This window comes from Marmota flaviventris, chromosome 13 (assembly GCF_047511675.1).
Source record: "Marmota flaviventris isolate mMarFla1 chromosome 13, mMarFla1.hap1, whole genome shotgun sequence".
NCBI classification, from domain to species: domain Eukaryota; kingdom Metazoa; phylum Chordata; class Mammalia; order Rodentia; family Sciuridae; genus Marmota; species Marmota flaviventris.
Genome location: NC_092510.1, coordinates 65,616,885 through 65,641,362, shown reverse-complemented (window position 1 = coordinate 65,641,362; position 24,478 = coordinate 65,616,885). Strand labels below are relative to the sequence as shown.

The window sequence follows — 24,478 nt, the reverse complement described above, 5'->3', positions numbered from 1 at the left end:
AGCACCTCCATCCATATTTCTACTAGTACAGGTGAGAAAATATGGTCCTGCCCCCGTGCCCATCTTTTCTCCTGTACTTTGTGCACTTCTGGATTCTTGTCACTTTTTCCTCTTCCCTGCAGCACCAGGAAGATATGAGAGCTTCTCATAGCATAAACAGGGCTGAAAGGGAAACATCTACCTGAGGAAATGTTGGGTGCATCTATCTGATAGATGCAACATATTCACAGGATGAGCAGAGGCCAGAAACACTTAACGCTGTTCTATGATATGGTATTTCCAGGTACTAAACCTCATGAAAACAAAACAACTATTATGCTAAAGTTGGCTCAATTAGCCTAATTCTAGTTACTAGAATAAATAGAGTTCAGTTTTTTTTAAAAGCACTCAGAACTTTCCTAAATTAGCCCAATGTAGTAATCTTTTAATAAGGTCTCTGAATGTGAATGACCTCATAGACTAAAGGGAAAATTTCTTCTTAGTCATATAATTTGAATTCACATTTGGACATAGTTCATAGTTCCTGAGAATTACACTGAATGGTGCTTTAGCAGTTCCCAAGTAATATTTTATAGACAAGATAGTTTTCATACTCATAAAATCTGGTCAGAAATTGTGAAATTTTTGCTGGAATTTTTAAAAAGGGTATTTCCAAGGTAACTGTATAAAACAGTATAATAATGTGTTAGTTAGATCCTCAATTCCCAGATGATGTGAGGCCAAATAGTATTATTCAAACTAGACCAAAAATTATTTTCAGAAACATTTAACTAAAAAATGTTTCACCCTACCACCCCTTATCCAGTTTTTCTAGCTCGTTTCTGGAACAGAGATGAAAATAAGCTCAAAGCATACAGTTCCAAAAGAGTTGAGATATATCACATTTAATTCCTTTAAAAAATGACAAAATGAGAAAAGAGACCAGGAAGTGGAATTGCAAAACCAAAACTCAAGAAACAATAAAACACCACCAATGAAAATGTTTCTAACAAAAATGTTCTAATTACATATTTTCACTAGATTTGAATATTTGAATCAAAGCTCACCCCTGCTTTCACAATAAGGTTTTCAATACTACAGTATAAATGAAAAAGTCTATAAAAAAAATTGAAACCAGAGTTTCAATTTAAAAGGAAAAAAAAATCAGAGGGTAAATGACCCAGTGCATTAATAACCATGAATACTTTAAATTTTGAGTCAGCAGACTTCAGACATGAAATCAATTACAATTCTGTTTCTACTGGTACTTTCACCTTCCAGACGAGTGAAATGAAAGTAAACCTAGGAACATCAATGAATCTCTAAGAAAGATGGCTATTATTTGTGAGTCTACTTTTATAACTTTTGAAGCGGGACTTTAGGAAACAACCTTACTTTCAAATAGAATAACATTTTATGCCTATATTTTTAACTCTTCTTTTTGAAACCAAGATATTGAATTGAGCTCATGTAATTTAAAAGGAAAGAAAAGACAGAGAAAGAGAGATGTTGCCTAAGGATGGTTTCAGGGTTGAAAGAGAAAGTTAACATTTGTCAACTTCAATCTCTTTGTCCCAAGAACTGTCAATTTGGGACAAAGCACATTTTTCTTTACCCTGAATTTATCTTGTTTGGATATTTGCAATATTAACCCGGGAATGGTTATTTTATAACTCTGAGCCACATCTCCAGTCTTGTTTATTTTTTATTTTTAGATGGGGCCTCACTAAGTTGCTTAGGGACTCACAAAGTTGCTGAGGCTGGCCTTAAACTTGTGGGATCTTCCTGCCTTAGCCTCCCAAGTCACTGAAATTATAGGCCTGTGCCACCATGCCTGATTTATTTTATATTCTTAAATCACTTTTTAAGATTATCAAAGTAAAAGCTTCTTAATATAAAAATCAGTTACAATCCTAGAGATAACTGCTATCTGGTACCTCTTTCCAATCTTTTAGTATAGCTGAGATCACTCTATATATGAAATTTAGTATCTGGCACACTGAACTACAACAGGAACATGTTCCAAATGATTAAGCACCTTATAAATATGACTGAGAGGTTACCTAATAATTCACTTTGGGCATGTACCATAAGTTAATAAATCATTCACTTTGTTGAATGTTTAGATTGTTTCTAGGCTTTCATTTATAAATAATACTTTAATGAACTTTATTGGCCAGTAAGCTCTTTTTTCAATTTTAGCTACCTATTAAAGATATGCTTGGAAGAAGAAATTCTAGGACAAAGGATATGGAAATCTGTAAGGTCTTACTATATACTGTTTTCATCATTTCTAATTTACAGTGCTATTAGATTATAAAAGTGCCTCCTTCATGACACTTTTTATAATTAATGTTTATTTTCTAATCTTACCTACATTGATAAAAGAAAATGCTATCTCAAATATTATACTTTATTACCCATAAGACTTAGGCTGCAATACTGTTTACCACTTGGAATACCTTTTAGTATGAATATACACTTTCCTTTGCCTGTTTATCTGCTGAGTCTTACTATTTTTCTAAATGAGTTGTACACACTCTTAATAAATTAAGGATATTAACCCTTTTTTATATTTGTTGTGAATATTTTCAAGTTACTTTCTCTTAACTTTTAAGTCATTATATCTATGGTTCTTTTTCCTTGTTTTATTTATTGATTCTAAATTTGGAAAGGCCTTTCTCATAAAGACATTTGGCACTTGTATAATTACATTTCCTTCTTATTTTTTTAAACATTAACATTTTCATTCTTATTAACTGCTTTCACTAAATGCCTGATTTCCTCAGCATTATATGTGGAAATTCTTTCTTTCTCTATCGAACAACTTTATGTAGTCATAATTAAGATACCAGCCTCTTAACAGTACCTGAAATCCAAGTCCTAGTTCTGTAATACTGCAGTTATTCCTACCATATTTCCATACCGCAATTCTTGGCTTGCCCATGTAACTTGCTCTGATCAGTGGCATCAGGAACAGATGTGATCTGTGCTAGTCCTTAAGAGGTACTGCACTTTTCTTATTGCCCTTCTGAGCCTCTGAGATCACCAGGAACTGTTTTCCCCTTTAGCCTGGGTCCCAAAAGAAACAAAGAAGCAGAGCTGTCCCAGCTACCCTGCAAGTGGTGGTGCAGGATAAGCAGGAAAACCAGCCACTGCAGTGGGAAAGTAGGGTTGCCCAGTTGACCTCAACCCGATCAGCTTACTTCCCAACAAATTTGTGAATGTGTTAGAAATAAATTCTTGTCATTGACTGCCACTGAGATTCTGGAGCTACTTTGTTACATAGCAATAGCTGATTTTATATCTTTATATTGAGATTTCATGGTTTGATGGTAGAAACTCTGCCTTTTAGAGCAAAGGACAAATGGCAGAATTTCCTCTCATCTCACTCCTGTCTATACTATCTTGACTCCAAGGGCAAAGGCGATTGTTCTTTCCTTCAGATCAATGTCATCAAGTGCCCTTTTGGATTCTATCAAATCACTAAATGCTTCACTTGGATTTTGCTATGGTACTTTTTTTTTTGGTACTGGGCATTGAACTCAGGAGCACTTGACCACTGAGCCACATCCCCATCCATTTATTTATTTATTTATTTTTTTAAATTTTGAGACAGGGTCTTACTAAGTTGCTGAGGCTGGTTTTGAACTTTCAATCCTCCTGCCTCAGCCTCCTGAGCTGCTGGGATTATAGGCATGAGCCACTGTATCCAGCTGTTTGTGTCATTTATTTTTTAATGATTTTTTTGGTGTGTATACTAAAGGAAACTAGGAATGCATGATGTTTAATGTCCTGATGTTATTTTACGCCAAAGAACACCTGCCATTTAAAGAAAAGTCTTTGGGAAAATGAGATTGAGGGATACAAATTCATTAAAATAAATTGAATCAGGAAAATTGACCATTACTACTTGATTGTTGCCTTGGTAAGTGTTTGCTCTCCAAATATGAGAGCTGAGAGTGTAATAGGTACTTAACATACTAAGCCAGGTGACCTTGAAGTTATCCTTGGATTAAATGAGAATCTTGATGGCTAAGTTAAAGTGGTTATAATTCCTTTAGAAAGGGAGAAACTAAATTCCCCAAGACATTGGGATTCTCTTTTATCTGTCTTCTCACCATTGGCATCAAAAGATAATGGTATTAAAAGGTCCTAGTAAAAAAACCCTTTACTAGGGAATGAAATTGACCAAATTATACTATTATATTGTGTGTATGTGTAACAACAAATTCCAATGTTATATATAATAATCAACAATAAAAAGGGAAAAATTAAATAAAAAGAACACTTTTTTCAAAGAAGAAAATTTAATATGCAAGTATACTTTTGTGAACTAGCAACTTAGGCCTGGCCTCTTAATAAAATTTAAAGGTAAATAAATACTACTTAAGCTAAGAACATGTAGCACTATTAATCTTGGCCCACTGAAGAAATAACTGAGTCTATGAGATTAACAAGAAGAGGATTTAAGCTGGCCAGGAAAGACATGTAGGGTTTGGGCAGAACACGAGAGGATATCCCAAAAAACAGAAGAAAAACAAGCAGGGGGAAAAGGATAGACACTATGAAAACCCACATGGAGAGGCACAGACAACCAGGTATGAAATTTACTTGGGCTCAAAAAGGAATAAAACTCCAATGGATGAAAAAAATCCTTGCTTTTGCTGAGGCTGGCTTTGAACTTTCCATCCTCCTGTCTCAGCCTCCTGAGCCGCTGGGATTACAGGTGTGTGCCACCACACCCAGCCCCAGGTGTTCATCTTAATCCTTCCTCACCTTCTGTTGAAGTCAACCTGGATAGAATGGTCAATTACAAGATCAGCAGGACAGACAGGGTTTATTTTCTCTGGATCTCCTCCCAACTTTTTCACAGCATCACGCATTGCAGCAAAGTCAACCACAGCTGGCACACCCCTAAGAAAGAGAGAATTAAGCAGAAAATAGCTTTAAACAGGTATAATCAGATTTTGCAATTTTTGCCACCATTGAAGATACTGATGAGGGACTACCTTGTCAGAGTTGATAACAACAGGTGACTTAGAAAAGTGAAAGTTTCTAAGCATATTTCCTCCAATAGAAGTCACATAGCTAACATAGTCACATAGCTATGACTGAAGGGTCTTCATCCAATTTTACCACTATATTAAGTTTAATGACAATTAGGTCTAAACAAAGAAACTGGGAAAGCTGGCACATACACTCAGGAGCTTTTACTGCTGTGACCATTTCCCACTCTCATGGTGGGTATACAAAGACCTGGAGAAGACAGACAGATCATACCTTCAACTTCAGCCAAATTTAAAAGAATGGATGTAATTTAGAAAAGTAGGCTGTGAATCAAATTTATGTTAAGTGAATCCTTCCATTATCTTAAAAGTATAAAATTTGGTGACTTTCCTCCAGAAAAATGAAATTAGGCTATTTGGAAAAAAACGGTATCATTTAAAAATGGAAAGACTGTCTCAGAAAAGGGAATGTGATAGGAAGCAAGGATTCCTAGGAACAGCAGGATGTGGACTAATAGTCAGGCCTGTGAAGTACATATTGTCCCTCACAGACAGAACCAGAATGTTCAAGTATAGCTGTCAGGAACCTGGCTCTCTGGGCAAAAGTTTCCAGGACAGCTCTGCTCCACACATTTTCTTTTACCTTTCCCTGGGATACTCAGGACTAGATCTTCAAGACCAAGGATGATGACAACTGCCACTGGAAAAGTGGGTAGACAACACATCTGGGATCACCTGAGACAATACCAGTTTATTCTTGCTACCAGGAACAAGAACCCCCTTTTTCTTTTGAAAGTGTCTGGATATTAGGTGTTAAATTAAACAATCAGTACAGAGATTTTTTGGTTGGATTAAAAATATAAAAATAATAAAAATTTTCTTGAAAGGCTGAAAAAGGAGCAGTAAAGAAAGAAGTAACATTAGGCTCACGTAAAGTCCTGTAGGATGACACGAGCAGGCTTAAATGGTACTTCTATGTTCTTATGCTGCATGATATTCCAATTTAGAATATTTTCAATGTCATTTTTCTTCACCAAAAACTCATCACAGTTCCGAACAGCTGCCTCCAGGAGAACTCTGATTGAAAATGGTAAGCGTACTGCGAATAAAGGAGGAAACATTAGAAAACAACAAAAACTAAAAAAAAAAAAAAAATGAGATACCATAAGAACCCTCTTTAAAACCTATCATTATGCAAACTTGAGATGAGGCATCAGATCATTCTTCCAACAGGTTAAAAGGGTAAATTAGCTGACAGTTCAAGATAATGAGTGGATTTAAGAGACATTCAGTAGTAGAAAATGCTCAGATTAGTCAAAACCCAAATATTACAGTTTATTTTTTCCCTCCTATTAAAGGTTGCCTTGCCTTGGATTCAATAACACAGAGTTATCACATCTCACTATCAGTCTAGATTTTAACTGTATTATGCTGGCAAGTATTACATATGTTCATATACTTGCACAGAAAAATATTTCTTATGAAAAGTAATGCTCCAAAAGTGAGAAAAAATAATCCTTTTACAATCACTATAATTGAGTCCATAGAATCTTTGATATGAAATAAAACTCTAAACACTACATAGCACTGTCACTGGTAACTGGAGTTTCTAGGACAAAACAATGGTAATTCATAAGAAAACATATTTTGTTTATTTACAAAACAGAAGTTAAATCTTGATATATGAAAATTATTTACCAATACTATCTGAAAAAGACAGTGAAAGAGAGAAAAAAGCTTTGGAATAAAGCTTTTTACTCCAGGATTTGGAATAAAAATAACTTGTGTTCTTGTCCTCTTCTGCTGCCCACACTTGTTATCTGAGCACACATCATTGACTCACTCTGGGCCTCAGCTCACTCAGGACTTTTTACATTTTATAAACATGACCCCATGTGGTTATTACTCACATAAAATCATAGGCTATTTATCTACAAACACTATATATTATGAAGTGATAAAGTTACATGTAACTAAAAATAACCAATGTAAGAAAGGTGTGTGTGTGTGTGCCATTCTGTTATTCCCTCTTCCAATGCTCCTCAAAGTGAATTAATAATATAGCTTAATTATTATGCAAATGAATCCCAATTGCTATCTGAGAAAATACATTATAGAGCCATGTACCTACCATATCTTGAATCCTCCAATTTATTCAAATTGAAGAATTTCTTTCCTGGTTGTGCAGGATCCAAAGGCTCAGCAAGGTGTGAAAATGGGTTCTTCATGATTACTGATAGTCACGTGTCCCTAAGAAAAAGAACTTGTTACTTTCGAAGTTGGGCCTTCTTTTAACGATTATAGCACACAGTCACTTACAGATTCTGTACTTGTTATTTTTTCAAAATTCAGGGATGAGGGGAATTAAATGAAGACAAGAACGACACTCTTAGCAAATGTAATGGGCTTTTGTATAGCTACTGTGAAAGCATTTACCTCTCTAGACAGCACAAAACCACAAACTTCTTTAGTCCTATTTCTACAACTTCCCAATATTCTTCCACTGTTAAGAGCTGGGCAAAAGGGAAATGAAGGATGTGTCTCACAGAAGACCATGAGAATGTGAACAGACCTCTGAGATGGACTCGTAATTTTATATAATTAAACATGCAATTACATAAAATCTGAACATAAATGGAGACTTGACAGAAGTCATTTTTGGTACTTATATATTTTCTATTATAACTATTTCTGCAACATTTTTTTACTTAATTTATTTTTGGTACTGGGACTTAAACCCGGGGTGATTTACTACTGAGCTACATCCATAGCCCTTTTTATTTTTTATTCTGAGAAAGGGTCATGCCAAGTTCCTGAGGCTGGCTGGCCTTGAATGCCTCAGCCTCCCACATTTGCTGGGATTACAGGCACACAACCAGTCTTTGCAGCATTTTTATTAAACCTGAACACCATAGTTAGAAATCTTTCTGATTTGCTTTGGCATATGGTGGCATTAGTATGTTGACATAGGGGAATCCTTTTGTTTTAAGCACTGGGGATTGAACTCAAGGCCTCGTGAACATCAGACCATCTTTAAAGTATTCTGTGATAGCATAAAGGTCTAAACTCCCCAGATATGTTTACAGAGGACCCTCTACCCCAGAACTTCTCAGATATCTCTTTACAAATTATAAGCAGTGAACAGTGGAAGACAATGTTCCTGACCCTTACTACATAGATAAAGAACAATTTTAAATAATTACATAACTCAGAGCAAAATGAAGTGGGGTGGGAGTCAGAGGACTTGCTTTTCTGGTCTTACCTCTTGAGCAAAAAACCTGTTAGTCAATCCATTTCCCAATTTTTTTTTTTTTTTTGAGACAAGGTCTCACTCAGTTGCCTAGGGCCTCATCAGTTTTTAAGGCTGGCCTTGAACTTACAATCTTCCTGCCTGAGTCTCATTTAAGGAAAGAATAGTTAACACTGTCCTGCTTTCCCAAAGTTTATATGAGTAAATATTACTCACATATTCAAAATATTTAAGGAATGACCTATATGGAAGGGATCAATATATTATTATAAAATGAAAAAACACCATGTATATAAAGGACTGTTTGTGAGGATAAAATGTTACAAGTGTGCCTTGTCTCTATAGACAGGAGTTTACCTTCATTAAGGACATAACAGGGACTGATTCCCTTAAGAGGAACACAGACCTAGAAGTTAAGACTGGGATGAAGACACAGTTTTTAGTTTTTGCCTTTTTCTTTTAGCTATGAATACAAATAACAACAAAAAGTAAAAACCTAGTTAAAATTTTAAAATAAAATAAATTTGTACGTCTCTTCTGTACAAGGCCTAGTACACGTTGAATATCTCTATTCCAAGAATCTGAAATCCAAAATGAAGAAAAAAGCAAACTTTTTGAGTGCTAACATAGAGCCATAAGTGGAAAATTCCACACCTGACCTCACATGAAAACACTGTTACGCTAAAAATACTGTCTAAAATTACCTTTAGGCTACCTGTATAAGGTACATATGAAGCATAAGTGAAATTAATTTTGAGACTTGGGTCTTGTTCCTGTGACACCTCATTATGCACATGCAAATATTCCAAAATCCAAAATAATCTGAAATTTGAAACTCTTCTGGTCTTAAGCATTTCAATAAACAGTATGCAGCCTGTACTAGGTGGTTTGGGGAAGAAGCAATTGGTTGAGAAATGGATTCTGTCTTCCTGGAGTTACCAGTGCAGCAGGCAACAGGACATGGCACAGGTATCAGACAATGCCGAGTTCAAGAAAGGGAGGTTCTTTGCAAAGCCCCTTTCTTTGGAACTCCTTGTTTTACCTCATCTCACATGATATTGGCAGCAGCTGCCACTTGGCAGTAGTGAGAGAAGGTATTTGACCTCATCTAGGCCAACTTCCTTCTCCAGGAATTATGAAATGAAGACTAAATAAAAAAAATCCAGCCAGGGAGGATGGAATATCCCTAACTGCTTATAAAAGTACTTATCCTAGTCCACCTGTATGATAATTACCTTGGACATCTTTCCGGTTAAAAATAAAAATGCCTGAGTACTTCCCTCCCCACCCCTTGAACCACACTGACCAGAACAGACAGACAAAAGGGCAGGAATCACCATTTTAGCTTCCCAAGTGGTCAGTTTGAGAATCACTACTGGAAGCTGAGGGATGCCAGATGAGAATTTACAGGAGGTAAATTTACAGTAGGAAGAGAATTTACAGTAGGAAGCAGTAGGTAGCACAGGGAGCGGGAATTCCTAGAGTCACAACCAAAATGCCTTCAGGGCAGACAAGGAATCTGTGCAAGTAAAGCAGGCCGCACTGGCATGGTGGCCTTAGTTTTGGAGGTGACAGTGCATATAAGATAAAGTGCCACACAAATGCAAAAGATTTGTTAGTAACTGCCACTAAGTGAGAAGCCAGCCAGGAGAAAAAAAACCTGTCAATACTGTTTTTTTTTTTAAATTTATTTTTTTATTAGTTGTTAATGAATCTTTATTTTATTTGTTTATTTATATGCAGTGCTGAGAATCAAACCCAGTGCCTCAAACATGCTAGGCAAGCACTCTACAATTGAGACCCAACCCCAGCCCAATACTCTGTTTAATAAGAAACATACTGCTTATCTGCCTGCAGAAGTTTACAAATCTGTGGGCTCAGAAATAAGACATCATTCCACTGACTGGAATTCCAAAAGCATACATTTAAAAAGACCATACTGCTACTCTCTCTGTTATCCATGCCACAACCCCAACTTAACTTTCTTACTCCAAATAGCAGTAACTTCAATAGTAAAACTAGTTTTTTACCTGATTGGAGAAAAGGATCAATAGAAGAACATCTTTACAAAGGCTGTGGGACTTTTTAGTGTTTCTGAAGCTAGACAAAGTGGTGGGAAACCCTTGGAGAATAGATCAAGATAGGTCATTCCTCTGTCCAGAACTTAGGGTTCTGAAACGTGCAATCTCTGTGTTAGGTTCTAAAGGGTCAAGGGCCCAAAGTCTGCTAAGATTCTACGGCTAAACCAGTTGCTAAGCTATACCCATATTTGCCACCATACACAGGGGACCAGATGTGTCTATTTACTTTCTCTGTAGCTTACAAACAGCCTTGACATTATTAACACTGGAAGCCTCACATCATTCCTGCTATTCCCACCATCCTTCAAAGCCCATATTTCAGATGGATACAAGACCAATATTGACTCTTAGAGAAAGCGGTTTGTTTGAAGAGCTCTACTGTCTGCCTCCTGTTTCCTTTCAAAACTAGCTGTCTACATTCATTAGTCATGAAGAAAATTTGACTTGTAGAGGTTAGGGGAAAGAGGAAGCAATTACCACTTGCTAAACAGGAGCATGTGCCAAATTCTTCAAACTGTCTTCTCTAATCCTGGCAACAGCTTCATAAATTAAAACATATCATTATTCCCATTTTATAACTGTGGAAACTGCAGCTCAAAGGGATGGAAAAACTTGCCCATGGGAATATATCTAGTAAGAGGAAGAGCTAGATTTTGAACCCTGGCTCTTTCTATTGCCTCACTATACCTCGACAGATGCGGCAGCTCCTGCTCTGAAGGTCACTACCAGGCCCCTAGAGCTGAAAATAGCCATAAGAAATCCTCTAGAGATTCAGGTTTGAAAGCTGGTGCTGTCTTTACTTCTCTCCACTGGTCCCCTGGCACCTAGTCAGACCAGGAATTGTCACTTGTCCCTCCCACTCTTTACTGAGCCATAGGTCAATAGGAAATAGTAACAGCTATATTAAGGCAGAAAAAAAAAAAAAAAAGGCTTTGCTTGGAAGGTGGGGAAAAGCCCCTCCACAGAAGTTGGCAGGACACAGGAATCCAGAACTGCTCTAAGGTTCCACCTATATCACCCTTGTGGCAAATCTGGAGGTCTCTATGGGTTAGTAACCCCCTGAGAAACCCCCTTCATAACCTTAAAATGACCCCCTTAAACTCCCTTACAATGGCCTTTTAATGCATTTGGAGTTTTCTTAAAAAAAAAAATTCAGACCTTACAATTGTTTAGAAAATTGTTTATTTTTTTTTTATTTTATCAGTAGACAACAAATATCTTAATATGGCAGTCATGATATTTCACATCTTTTTTAACTACACCATAAAAATCTTAATAAGATAATAATTTGCTTCAATCCTTTTCATTAAAATACTTAGGTTATTTTCAAGTATTACCATTCAAACAATGCTGCAACTCTTGCATACAAACTTTGGAATGTCCTTAATCCATTAAGTTAAATAAATTCCTAGCTTTCAGTTTCTAGAAATAGGATAGCAGGGTTAAAGGATTTACATTTCTTCATTTTGTTACAAAGCACCAAGATACCCGGGAAAGGCTGTCTTAATTTAATGACCCTTTTCTGAAATAGTGAATGCAGGTGCCCAAACCAGGCAACACAATTCATTTTTATCTTCTGCCAAAACAAGTGATTAAAAAGCTAATCTTGGCATATCTTTAATAGCTAGTTAAATTAAATGATTTCCCACCTATGTTAGACATCTGAATTTCTTCATTTATATATCAACTGTCTGTCAAGACTGATCAAACCGAGAGGCACTATGATGGCCTCTAATGACCAATTGTTCTCATCTCCAAGAGATTTTACTGACATACTGGATGAGACTCAGTTCTGTAACCTGGAGAGCTTGACACTATCCTTGGCCTCTACCTAGACTCGAGACTTGCAATCCACAAGACTTCCCGTTACATGAACAGCAGCCCTAAAATATTTGTACAACTTGACTTTATGCTTGTGTACATGCGAGACTCACTAGTTACAGCAAGATACAAAGGTGGTTAGTTAAAATAACAGGCAAAAATCCCCATTTAGGTCAGTGAGTTTTGCTATGTGTGACCCCAGACTAAACTTCCAAGCCGGGTAAGCAATCTAGCAAATGGGTTTTTTGAGTACAACATATGGATGAATGCTATGCTATCACTCATTAAGAAAATCATGTTGGAAAAAAAAAAACACATTGGACCACATCAGCCAACAGCGAACGGTTGAACATTAGCATCAGCATTCAAGAGAAATGTCATGCTATGATGTTTATCTGTCACAGCTGGATTTTTAGGGTTGTTTGAAATAGGTGACTTACATTAGCTAAGTACCAAATATCAGGAAAAAAAATTAGATCCTCTGGGGGTCTCTATCCAGTCTATGGAGTACATAAATCTATGATTTAACTGCCTCTGCTGTCAGAGGTGAATCCTCTTAGGCTGCCTTATGAAAAAGAGGAAAGGATATTAATGGGCCCTACAACCAAACACATACCAGTAGGAAGTAGCAGAGGTGAGGAGTGACCCTGTGCAGCAGAGCTCCTGTAAGTAGTAGGGTGAGGACAGAGGGGTTTTTGTTTTGAGGATAAACGTTAGTTTCCAAGGGACTTTTGTAGTTTAAAAACCCTTAAGGTAATCAGTTGGGGATCACCTGTTTTCTATGGTGTATATAGAACATATATTCTCTGCATTGTTTATTTAGGATATCTAAAGATATGCAAGAGGAGGTTTTCAAAATGCATGTAAACAACAGTAAGATCTCTTTTATTTTTCATGTGATGTGCCCACCTCCTTTCTCTCTTCCTCTGTTTTCCTAAATGTACTCATCCTGTATTTTCACAACTTCCAACTCTTAAGTAACATTACTGTATTTTTTAGGGTTTACTTCAGTTCACGAGAAAGATTAGCTATGTTCTTTTTTCTGTTTAAAAGAAATTAATTGGTCCTGCTCCCAAACTGAATGTTGTGTATCTGAACTTTGTGCTACTTATAAACAATTTTTTTGTCAAATGAATGATTCCAAGGAGGTCTACAAAGCGTAAGCAATACTGAGGTCAGCACTTCCCAAGCCAGCAACATCACCATGGCTTGTCAACTTGATTCTTTCCCAAGCAGAGAGCTAGAAACGTTTATTCTTTCCTTTAATTGATGGAGATGCACGTGGGAAATTGTATCCACTAAATATCTCCGAACTATACCAGACAACAGGTCACCTCTCTGATCCTTTCAGCTATTCAATGAAAGTTATTTCAATAAAACAAAAACCTCCTAATTTGTAACTAACACAAGCTATCTCTATACTTGTAACTAAAAGAACTTCCAAGGAGAAGAAGCTGGAAGAACCATTTTGAAAGAGAATACAAAAACACTGGTGCAGAAGAAGCATCCTACAGAAATGAATGGTTCTATCACAAAATAATCAAATCCAGAAGCATATTTCTTTCTTGAGCACTAATTATATGCAAGGCACACAATGTGCTACAGAGATGAACACACTGCCTTCTATGTTAGAGAGCTCAGCCATCACACAGTAATTTGTCTTTTCTTGCTAACTTTGTAGATTATCAGCCTATTTTTTCTGTTTTCTGTCCCATCTGGATAACTGACCAGAATGTTCCACATACATTTCTAGATTTTTTTAAAAAGCTATAATGGTGATTAAATAATTTTCACTTTTAGTCAGCCGTAACTTTTCAGTGCTTCAGTTTCCCAATGTCTAAAATCAAGTTGGTCAGTGATCTAAAATGAAGTTGGCTAATGATCTAAAAAAGTCCTTTCTAAGGAAAAAAGTTCATGATTCACTCATTTAATCTATGTTTATATTAATTGTTCAATATGTGCAGAGTCTGTTTTAGGTCCTGGGGATATATGAGTGAACAAAGAGACAATTTCTCTTCTCTTATCATACTTCCATTTTTGTGGAAGGAAACAGACTAAACAAACAAATAAATAAATATACAAACAATGTCAGAAGGTGACCCATTCTGTGGGTAAGGGAGAGTGAAGGCCATAGGGAGTGTGAAGTCTGGGGTCAGTTTCACCTGAGCAGAGCCCTGAAGGAAGTGAGGGGATAAACTATGTGCAGTCTGGGTGAAGATAAGATCTCATGCAAAGGCCCTGAGGCAGGGGCATGCTGGGGCAGGGGTTCCAAGGAAAGGCATAGGGGCCAGAGTGAGTGCAAAAAAGAGAAAAACTGGGGAGACAGCAGAAGCCAGACTTCACAGGGCTTTGTCGGCCACTATAAGGACTCTGAGAAAGACAAACTACACACTCCAGGCTCCACACCTAATTTAACAGTAGATTACCAACATCAAAATTTGTTAATGTTTGATAAGAAATGAACTCATAGTAACCATAAGAAATGGCTACTTCTTGAAATCTGACCTAACCTTTTGCTTCTCTGAACTTCATTATTAAGTAACACTGGAAATTCTCAGGATGTGCCACAGAAATGATCGTGAGTCACTTGGCAGATACGCCTAGCCACCACCAAAAATAATGGTTGGGATTCAGGGGACTAGGGCCCTGCCACAGCAATGCCTGATTGAGCCCCTCTATCTCTTAAATATCTCCAATTCTGAGCTCACTTTGCAAGTGGAAGCAATGTCATACATAGCTCCCAAAGAGAAAGATCTAATCCAACATATCCTCTAAGCTCACTTCAAATTAGTTGTAACAACTCAAAAGAGACTTCATTTTTACTTTTTTAGTTTCACTGTGGGATAATAAAAGCAGAATATCACAAAAATCTTGGTGAACTTTGCCTTTTATACATTCCAGAGACAGGCTGAGAAAACCAGGCCATGAAGTCATGAAACATTTGTCCTGAAAGCAGAGGAAGAAGTGGGGGCAGCACTCTTCAGATGGGTCCAGACCCAGCCTGATCTCATTTTCTCCTTGGAGAGGTCACCCCCAGCTCCTTCCTAGAAGACAAGTCTTTACCTTGCAACTCCCATATCACCAGTGGAGCTTAGTAAATGACATCTGCAAAGAACACAACGATGTTCTACTGTATCTATCTTTTGGAGGAAAGGAAGGCAGATTTTAAAAGCACTCCAGAGAAGGCCTAGATGAGACTCATTCTTTAAGAACACTGCATGATTTCCTGAATTCTTTTCTAAACCGTGATAATCTTTTAACTTAAAATTCAGGAATAAGAAAGAAAGGGATTCAAAAGTCTACATGTCCAGCTGCCAAATGTCTCCCAGAGCTACCTTCATCTCTGTGAACTCATCAAGTTTCTGAGGTCTTTGTGGTCTCATCACAGTCTCATACATGTTTGGATTCAGGCATGATGACTCATGCTAATGAAGTTCCCAGAAGCTTAATATATAAATCCTAATCTTACTGATTTTCTGTTAAGAAGGACAGCAACCAGGAGGATCTCATGCTCCTGGGCTGTTTGTTTTTGACAAGCACATTGTTTATCCACAGCAGGATAACAACATAGTTAGGCACTGAAAATCTAAGTTATCTGATACCTGGGCTTCTCTGGACTCTAAGGAACTGATGGGAATTCATTAATGCATTTGGTATTTGTGGACCACTAAGATGAAGGGACCAAAGTGCCCTTCTCCTTCACTCATAGCCTGAGAAGGGAAGCTGGTGAGATAATCACAGCATTGGACAGTCCACGCTGCAGCAGTGGTGGACCAAGGGCAGTAAGGAAGCAGCCAGAATGAGCACCTAGTCCAGAGAGGGAGGGAGTCAGAAAGGTCTCTAGGCTCAGGAAACACCACACGTCTTCCAGAATAACAATGAAGTGGGAGTCTGATGAAAGAATAGTCTGGCAGAGAAAATGATACATGTCAAGCACAATTGAGTGATACTGTGAGAATCATGAAGTTGTTCCATGTGGATGAAGTACAGGGTGCATACAGGGGAGGGCTAAGAGAACAGGGGCGGGCAGGGTCCAGATCATCAGATGTTCACTGAGAGATCTGGATTTACAATGAAGATAAAGAGGCCCCAAACAAGGATTCCAGGCTGTAATCAGTAAGACCTGATTTGATTTTTCAGGTCACTCTGGCAGTGGTATGGACTGACTTACAATGAGGCGGCTAGACTACTGTCAGAAAAGCAGGTTACAGTACTATTGCAGTCATCAATCAGAAAGGGCCTGGGGGAGAAGCAGCAATGAGGAGAGGCAGAAGGCAAAGATCCCAGGGACAGTTATGACAGCAGAATGGACTGAGGGCAGGTGAGACAGAAAGAGAGGTCTAGGATTGCTCCTGTTTCATTTGGGCAAACTGTCAGAGCCAGTAACCCAAATGGGAACCAGGATGTTCGTTTTAGACAGAGAATTTGAGGCAAAGAGGCCAGCAGAAAGCTGGAGCTCAAGAGGTAGGATAAGACAGAGGTAGGGATGAATGGCAGCAATGTGGTGCATTATGCAGAAGGTACTATGTGGTTCCAGAAGCACAGTAGCCTGGAGACAAACTGAGAGCCTCTGGGGTGCAAGCTCCCTCACCCACCAGGTCTAACACAGCAACTCTATGACAAAGGCACCACACCCTGTCTTATGGGGGTGAAGATGGCATCAGAGGGATTAGGTTACTTGTCAAGGTCTTGTGCCTGTTAAGTGATCAGGTGTCCTGATGCCAGAGCCTCCCAACCGGCAGCACAAACTATCTTTTTAAGGTCAATTCACATAGGAAGATCCAAATTAAGTGAATTAAATAATTAAAACTTACTTTAAAATAATCTTCAAACTCTAAAGTACCTAGTGAGGACTAAATAGTCAACATCAAGCTCCCTAAAATGTCCTTAATTTTGGCAAAATTTGTACGATAAATAATTTTGAAAGGATAGATTTATATAAATAATAAAGGCATCATGGGCTCTTAGACAGTGACTGATTCCTTACCTAAGTAAATAAGGGTCTAGTAAAACATGATATCCTTCTACCCAGCCTATCACACAGTTCCACCTTATCACACAGTTCCACCTTTCATACATCTGCCCTAGCATAGCTCTCAATGCATAACAAATTCTTGGCAATTCACCATTCCCCTTCTCAATAAAAATTCAAAACTGGTGAATCATGTAGGAGGACACTTTATCTTACAGTGATGCACCTTCTTCATGAGCCATGCCACAACTTGTACCTTCTTTGTAATTCTACAATAACGTTCACAGAAAGGATTATGAAGATAATGAATAATTAAGTGGTCCATATCTGTCTGTTAGAGCAATGGCCCAAGGCAAGTCACATTATCCAAAGATGGGCTGGCCTGGAGTTCTCCTTAGGACAAGAGAGAATGGATAGAACCACATCCACACTCAGGTAGAGAGGCTAATTCACTGAAAGTGGATTAACTCTTGACAACAAAGACTAAAAGCAGAACTTCAGGGATCTGAGAAAGAAATGGCTACAGAGAGTGTGATATCATTTTAGTAGTTTCAAGGCATTAAGGGGCACAAGAATCTGTTCTGAGTCTCAAAGTCACACTGTTTAGTAAGATGGTTTCATGTCTTTGCATAATTGCAACATCTAATTCTTAAATCTTGTTTCTAATCTGCACTTAATATCAGACTCTGTCACTTAACTGCTATGGACAAAATTCCCTCTTGCCTGTTAAACCTCAGTTTACTTCTTTGTAGTTCTAAGATAACAATGCCCATCTTCACTTGCTCTGCCCAAATGACAAGGGCTGCTGGGATAGTTAAATGAGGCAAACACACGAAGCACAGTATACACCAGGAACTCCATCTCTGTGAGCTATCGTAATTTATGAGACTACTATTGACTTACTTCATGGGACTCATTGAGCTCTAAATGTAGCCTATTTCTTTGCTGAAGATTTAAATCTACACTTTAAAACAATAAATATTTAAAATATAGTCAAGAATCACTCTTATCCAATAAAAATGATCCAATACTATTTAGCACCTCTTCCGAGGTATTATTCCTAAGGGGCAAAACATATAAAGATCAGAAAAGACCTAAAGGCTCCAGATATATATATTTGGGAAAAATTTTTTTAGAAAAGAAGCCATTTTTTAAAATGCTGGTTCAAATTAAAGATGTTTTTCATCATTATTTAAAATGTTTAAAAATCCATGAAAGTAGGAGAAAATGTTCGTGTCCTAGATAATGCCTGAGAATTTTTCTTTTAATGTGATGAATTTCTTTTATATTCAAAATTTTACTCCACTGACCTTGAACAATTCAAATTAATTTAGCATGTATTTCTTGAGTATCTTCTTTTCATTAAGCATTGCTAAATACCACAGGAGAAAGGAAGATAAGGAAAACACTCCTTTTACCCAAAGATTACAATTTAACATGAAGACTAAGATAAGCGTACAATTAATTACAATAAGATAAGGGTCAGAAGAAAGGTCAAAGGAAAGAGAGCTACAACTGGGATTCATGAAAGACTTTACAGAGAACTGGGAAAAAGAAAAGATGGGTTTAGATTCACAGGCAGAGGGAAAAGCAAAATGCAAAAGTAGATTCATTAAAGATGTTTTTCATCATTTTTAAAAATGTTTAAAAATCCATGCAAGGGGGTGAAAATGCAGCAAGTACTCAAGGACCATTCAGAATTTCAATTTGGCTGACATTAGAAAGACTTCTATGGTGCTGGTACATGTGCACTACCAAAGAGATGCAGCAAAGAATAGTTTTTTGTTAAATAGTTGAAAATGAAGATGCCAACTCCTGGCAGGAGGAAAAGAAGTGAGGTCAAGGAAAGGTACAGGTGAAAACAAGATGGGCCAATTATTAATGGTCATCCTTGTAAGGCTGAGGGCTTATACTCTCTTCTCTACCTACTTGTATATCTGAAATCCCCCATTAAAAATTTGTTTAAATGCCAGGTGCAGTGACTCACACTTGCAATCCCAGTGACCTGAGGAGGCTGAGACAGGAGGATGGCAAGTTCAAGGCCAACCTCAGCAACTGAATGAGACCCTGTATGAAAATAAAAAGGGCTGTGAATGTAGCTCAGCGGTAAAGCTCCACACAGTTCAAACCCCAGCACCCCTAATCCCAAAAAAGTTAAAAAAAAAAAAATGAAGACCAGTCAATCTAGGGAGCTGGCCAGCTGATGGCTTCTGAAGTGATGGTGCCAAAGAACTTTCTAACCTCCTGGTCAACTGTAGGGGAAGAGTTGGAATAGACTCCACAGAGAAGTCCACACAGCACAATGTGATTACAGTTACAAGTGTGCCTGTTCTGGGTTTCCAATGCCTTACTCTCTTCACCCGTTCTTCCACTTTACATTGGAAATGTAAAATGCAGATTTCTACTACCAGGCATGTTGGTGTCAGTCTAAGAAAAATGGAGACAATGTGATCTCAATGTATCTTGTGTAAAAATATCCACAGGGGTTGATTTTAGACATATAAAATCCAGTATTTGTTCATGTTGGAAAATTTGTAAGAAAATTTAAAAGTCAACTATATCCCACCACCAAGAGAAAACCACTCAACATTTTGGCAAATCCAATGCCTGTGTCCAGACAGATGCCCACTCATATATTTATGTACATGCTTTCTCTCCTCAGAAACAGAGGATTGCTGGGAAATAGTCCCATGTAATCTGGTTATTAGTTTAAAAACTGTATAATAGCAATTTTATAACACCAGTGTAAGGGTTATAAAGGCCCATTAAAAGATGCTTTGATCTAGTGCTTCCAACTTTGCACAGGAGTTTAAGCCAAACATTAATATTGTTTTGACTTGAGACGGCTCAGTCTCAATGCTATTTGAGTCAATATATATTACTATTATATACTCTAGTTAGGAAATGTGATGTGACAATGGAAGTAGTTTGTCGTACTGGGGGAGAAGGGTGGTGGCAGTATTCTTACCAAAGAAATAATACCATCTTCCTTTTAAAATATAGGTGTTGAGATTTTAGTTTTTTGTTTTGTTTTTAAGTTGTAAAAACTATGTATGAATTTTGTTCCAGACATCTAATATTACAAAAAATAACAAGTAAAATTTCCCTGCCTTCCTTCCATTCCATTCCACTTCTCAGAACTGGCTACTGTTAGCAGTGGTACATCTGTTTATCAAACAATTATGAGGCTACTTTAAAATACATAAAATGTATAATCACATGTATATTCAACTTATGTACATATACAGATATACAACTGTGCATGTATATACATGTAAACACAGTATACACATACCACAATGTATAAGATAACACAAATATCAGGAGGATTTTTCTTTCTTTTTAAATACTTCCTTTTTCCCTGCCCCTGAAATAAAGACAGCTGTTAAGAGACGCTACTGTTTTTTTGCATGACACACTAGATCAGACTACAGGTCCACCCACTCCAGCATAATATATGGAGATGGCTCCAGAAAAGGAGTTAGGAGTAAAGATTTCCTCACTATCCATGGCTGTGTTCTCAAAACTTGAAAATACCTGGGCTTTCTTTAAATAATCTACTATGGATTCTTCTATGATTGACTCCAAATACTTTCCAGTTCTGACTGCCAGCTGAATCCATCTTGGAGACTCAGGTCCCTGGTATTCATGCATAAAGTCCTGAAGAATTCTTGTTCTATGAAAATACCTCCTTGAAACATGACTCCTGTTCTCATATTTTAGGAAAAAAATCTGCAAACTACAGCCTAATGCCTGTTTTTGCAAATAAAGTTTTACTGGAACACAGTCATGCTCCTTTGTTTCCATACTGTCTATGGCTGCTTTCACAGAACAGCAGTAGAGCTGAGTAGTTGCAATAGAGACTGTATATCCCACAAAGCCTAAAAGTTTTACTGTCTGCCCCTTTGCACAAAAAGTCTGCTGATCCATATTCCAAGATAAGTTCAAAACATACTGTGTTTTCTCTATCAAAGATTGTGAAGGACTTGAATCTCCCACCCCATAACCAGTGTGTTGGTCCAGGCTAAAGAGTCTGTTTTCTATTAAAAACAAATCAAAAGCAACTTGGCTTTGACAATAATAGTGGTGTGCAGGTAAACTTTGAACAATCTGCTCTCCAGGGGAAAGGAGCCCAGATTTGCATCACTGGCCTATTTCCATGATGTAAGTGTTACTATTGTGGCTTATTTCAAGCTAAAAAACTAAAAACAAAACAAAACAAAACAAACAAACAAAAAAGACTAAACATTAGAAACAACCAAGCCAACCTGTGATTCTCACTGAATTTTTTCAGGAGGCCAGCAAGATACATCATAAAATGAAGAATACGCACAAATAACTAGCTGCAGTAAACCCCTGGTTATCTGGGACACCTGCTATCAATGGTCCAACTCCTTACTTTAAAGTCAAAGGCACTAAGGCCCAGAGAAGTATCTTCCCCAAATCTGGCTCAGTGAGTAGCATTAAGTTGGAAGTAATTTCTCTATACAGAGTCTGGCTGCCTCAAAGGGAGTTACTTCCTCAATAAAAGGGGAAAAGGCAAAGAAGTTGTTGCCAGGCACAAGTTAATAAATGTTGGTTTTTATCATCACCTTCACAGTGTGGAACTCTGGTTGCTTAAGCTCATGTTTTTGAAGCACACTTCTGATAGGAATATTGTTCTTCATATAGGGCCATGTTTTATTAATATTCTGACAAATGATTATCCCAATTAACCAGCAGCTTCCTAAGCTGTTAGACTGTAAACTTTAGAAAGATAGAGACTGCATCTTTTGCACTCATTACTTTTCTAGCTGGTACAGAACTGGGAATGTGGTAAATAGGTGGTCACCAAGTATCTACTGAAAGGATGAAGAACAGATACCCCACAATCAAAGTGGAGTCTTATTTAAAGAACCCAATATGTGCTCCAAGTTTAGATCACATTCTTTTCTCCCACCAGAGGACTGTGCATTTCTAAAGTACTGGCTGCAGTGTCCAAACTGATCCATTGAAGCAGTACAAGCCTTACTGTTGTAAAGCTTGTACAACATACAAGCTTTACTGTTGTAAAGCCTGTACAACAGTACAAGCAGTACAAGCTCTTTGGGTAAAAAGATACCTGAGTTAGAGAAATTTTTCCTTTGATTATACACTATATAGTCATATATGTATATAGTATATCTGTATACTATATATAGTATATATTTTCTATTTTAAACATGTGCTGTCAGAGAATGAAATTAAGGAAAGAATTCAGTGAAGGATCCCACCTACCACACACCAAAATGCTGGACAATTGCTTTCCAGTAGAGGCCAAGGAAGGACCATACACAGTGATTCACCTTTAAAAGTGAAAAGTGAAAGAACACCAAGATTGGTAAGCATATTCTAACAAACTCAAGGTTAACAACTACCCAAGTGCAAATAGAAATGAACACAAGGAAAGGAGGCAAGAGCATGTCTCTATTACTTTGGAAATAACTTCTCAACTACTTGGTAATTCTCACTCTAACCTCTACACACTTGGCATGATCACCTCATTGGCACTTCTCTGAACCCACTGATCCTGTTTGCCACAACACAGCTGTAATCCTGATGCACACACAGGTCAGGTCTGCAGGCATAGAAGCAACCAAAGGCACCTGTGAATCTTGCTGAGTTTTTCAGGAGGCTTCCAAGATACATCATAAAATGAGAGGACCTAGTACTTGGTTTCAAAGTGATGTCAAGCTTGATCCCACAAATCAGAGGTTAACCCTATCCATGGCATGTGGTGGGTTGTGCTCCCATTTAAGAAGAACCCCCAAACAAGAAGCAGGCCCAGTGAATTAAGTCTTTAAAGCATTTCTTCCCCTCTGGTTCTAAAAATGTTGCAAGGTCTGCAAGTTCAAAACCACTTTCATAATAACACTAAGATGTTATTTGCTTTTATCATTTTCACATTCTCAGGAGTCCACTGTGGAGCTCTCCAGAAGTTACATGACATGTGACAGTGCAAGAGACTGAATAAAGCAGATACAAGAATCCAGTTTTCTTTTATTGAGCCAGACATTAAAAGAGGTTTGCAGAAATGTAAAACAATGCCATTATTCTTGATAACTTTCTGTTCTGGAAAATACAGGTTTTTTTTTTTTTTTCATAAAAAAATGTTAAGATATAACTGGTCTATTATTTTAAAATGTTATTAAATACTGTAAAAGGTTCTGAGTTTTAATTATATATGGCAAATATCAACCTATACAACCCACATAAACAATGGTTCCTTATGATACTAATTTTTAAGAGGGTAAAGGATACCGAGTCCAAAAAAAGTTTGGAAACTTCTGTCCTAGAGATTGTCCCCTGTAACTAGAGTTGTGTGTTCTGCACGTAGGAAGACGTGCCATTCCGGTATGCTGATCAAGTAGGGAAGGCAGCCGGTCTCCTTAGAATTTGGGGTCCATTAGGGTGGGCTTTGTGTCCCACCCCTTCCAGAGGTCTTCCTCCCTCACCCCATTTCCTCTTGATGGGAATTCCCAGACCTGCCACACAAGCTCAGGGACAATGACCCGCCGTCCAGGCTCGGGACGGACTCCCGGGTGAGGCCCAAACACCCTGGGGTCAGGACTCCACGCGGCCCGCAGTGCCTCGCCGAGGGCTCCCGGGCAGCACGCGCAGCCAAAGCTAAGGACCGCAAGGAGAGCCATTCCAGTCTCCGTCGCGACAGAAACTGAGGGATGGCGGGGAGGTCACTCCCCAGGAACACGTCTCCTCGGCCTCCCCCGAGCTCTGCCCGACTCCCCCGGGCCGCTCTGCCTCGCGCGCCGGGAAAAGGCCCTCACCAACTCCAGGGAGGACCCTGTGGCCAGCGTCCCCGCCGGGGGACGTCAATCGGGACGAATTGGTACTCACCAGCGACAGCACGGCGGGGCTCCGGCGACTAGCGAGCCGGGACAGAGCAGCGGGCGCACTCGCAGGCGGTCCCTGCCACCGCCTCCGCGATCCTCCCCCGCCGCCCCGGGCCGTTGGCCGCCGGGAGGAGCAGGGGCGGGGCGGGCGCCGGCCAGAACCAGCCCGGCCGCGGACGGGGCGGGGCTTCCACGGGGCCCCGCCCCGCCCCCAGCGGCCCGGGAACTTCGCCCGGGAGGGACTCTGGTTGCTGGAGGTTCGCCGCAGAAAGTCGGGAGACGCGTCTTTCCGCAGGGCTTTCTCTTGCCGGCCCTGGGCCCGGGGCTACGGTGACGGTCGCTCTCTGTTGGGGCCTAGGGTGTGACTGCCCAGCTCGCGCTAGGGCCGGAAAGAAATGCAGTTCTTTTTTTGTTTGTTTGTTTTTGTACTGGGGATTGAACTCAGGGGTGCTTAATCACTGAGCCACATCTTCGGCCCTTTTTATGTTTTTATTTTT

General features: G+C 38.6%; 1 protein-coding gene across 2 annotated transcripts in view; it reads right to left on the bottom strand.

The window, feature by feature from the left end:
• Positions 1–24,109, bottom strand: part of Aco1 (aconitase 1) — a 57,266-nt gene extending 33,157 nt beyond the window's left edge. Inside the window, exons 1-4 of one of the 2 annotated variants that reach the window (XM_027931020.2) lie at positions 23,986–24,109; positions 7,120–7,238; positions 5,919–6,087; positions 4,759–4,896 (exon numbers count right to left, since the gene is read on the bottom strand). In XM_027931020.2, the coding sequence (XP_027786821.1) occupies positions 4,759–4,896; positions 5,919–6,087; positions 7,120–7,216 (404 nt within the window). In that variant the 5' untranslated portion in view covers positions 7,217–7,238; positions 23,986–24,109. Of the gene's footprint in view, positions 1–4,758; positions 4,897–5,918; positions 6,088–7,119; positions 7,239–22,368; positions 22,431–23,985 lie in introns of those variants that run through there. The other variant, XM_071600685.1, reaches the window with a different exon arrangement.
• Positions 24,110–24,478: the final 369 nt, after the last annotated feature.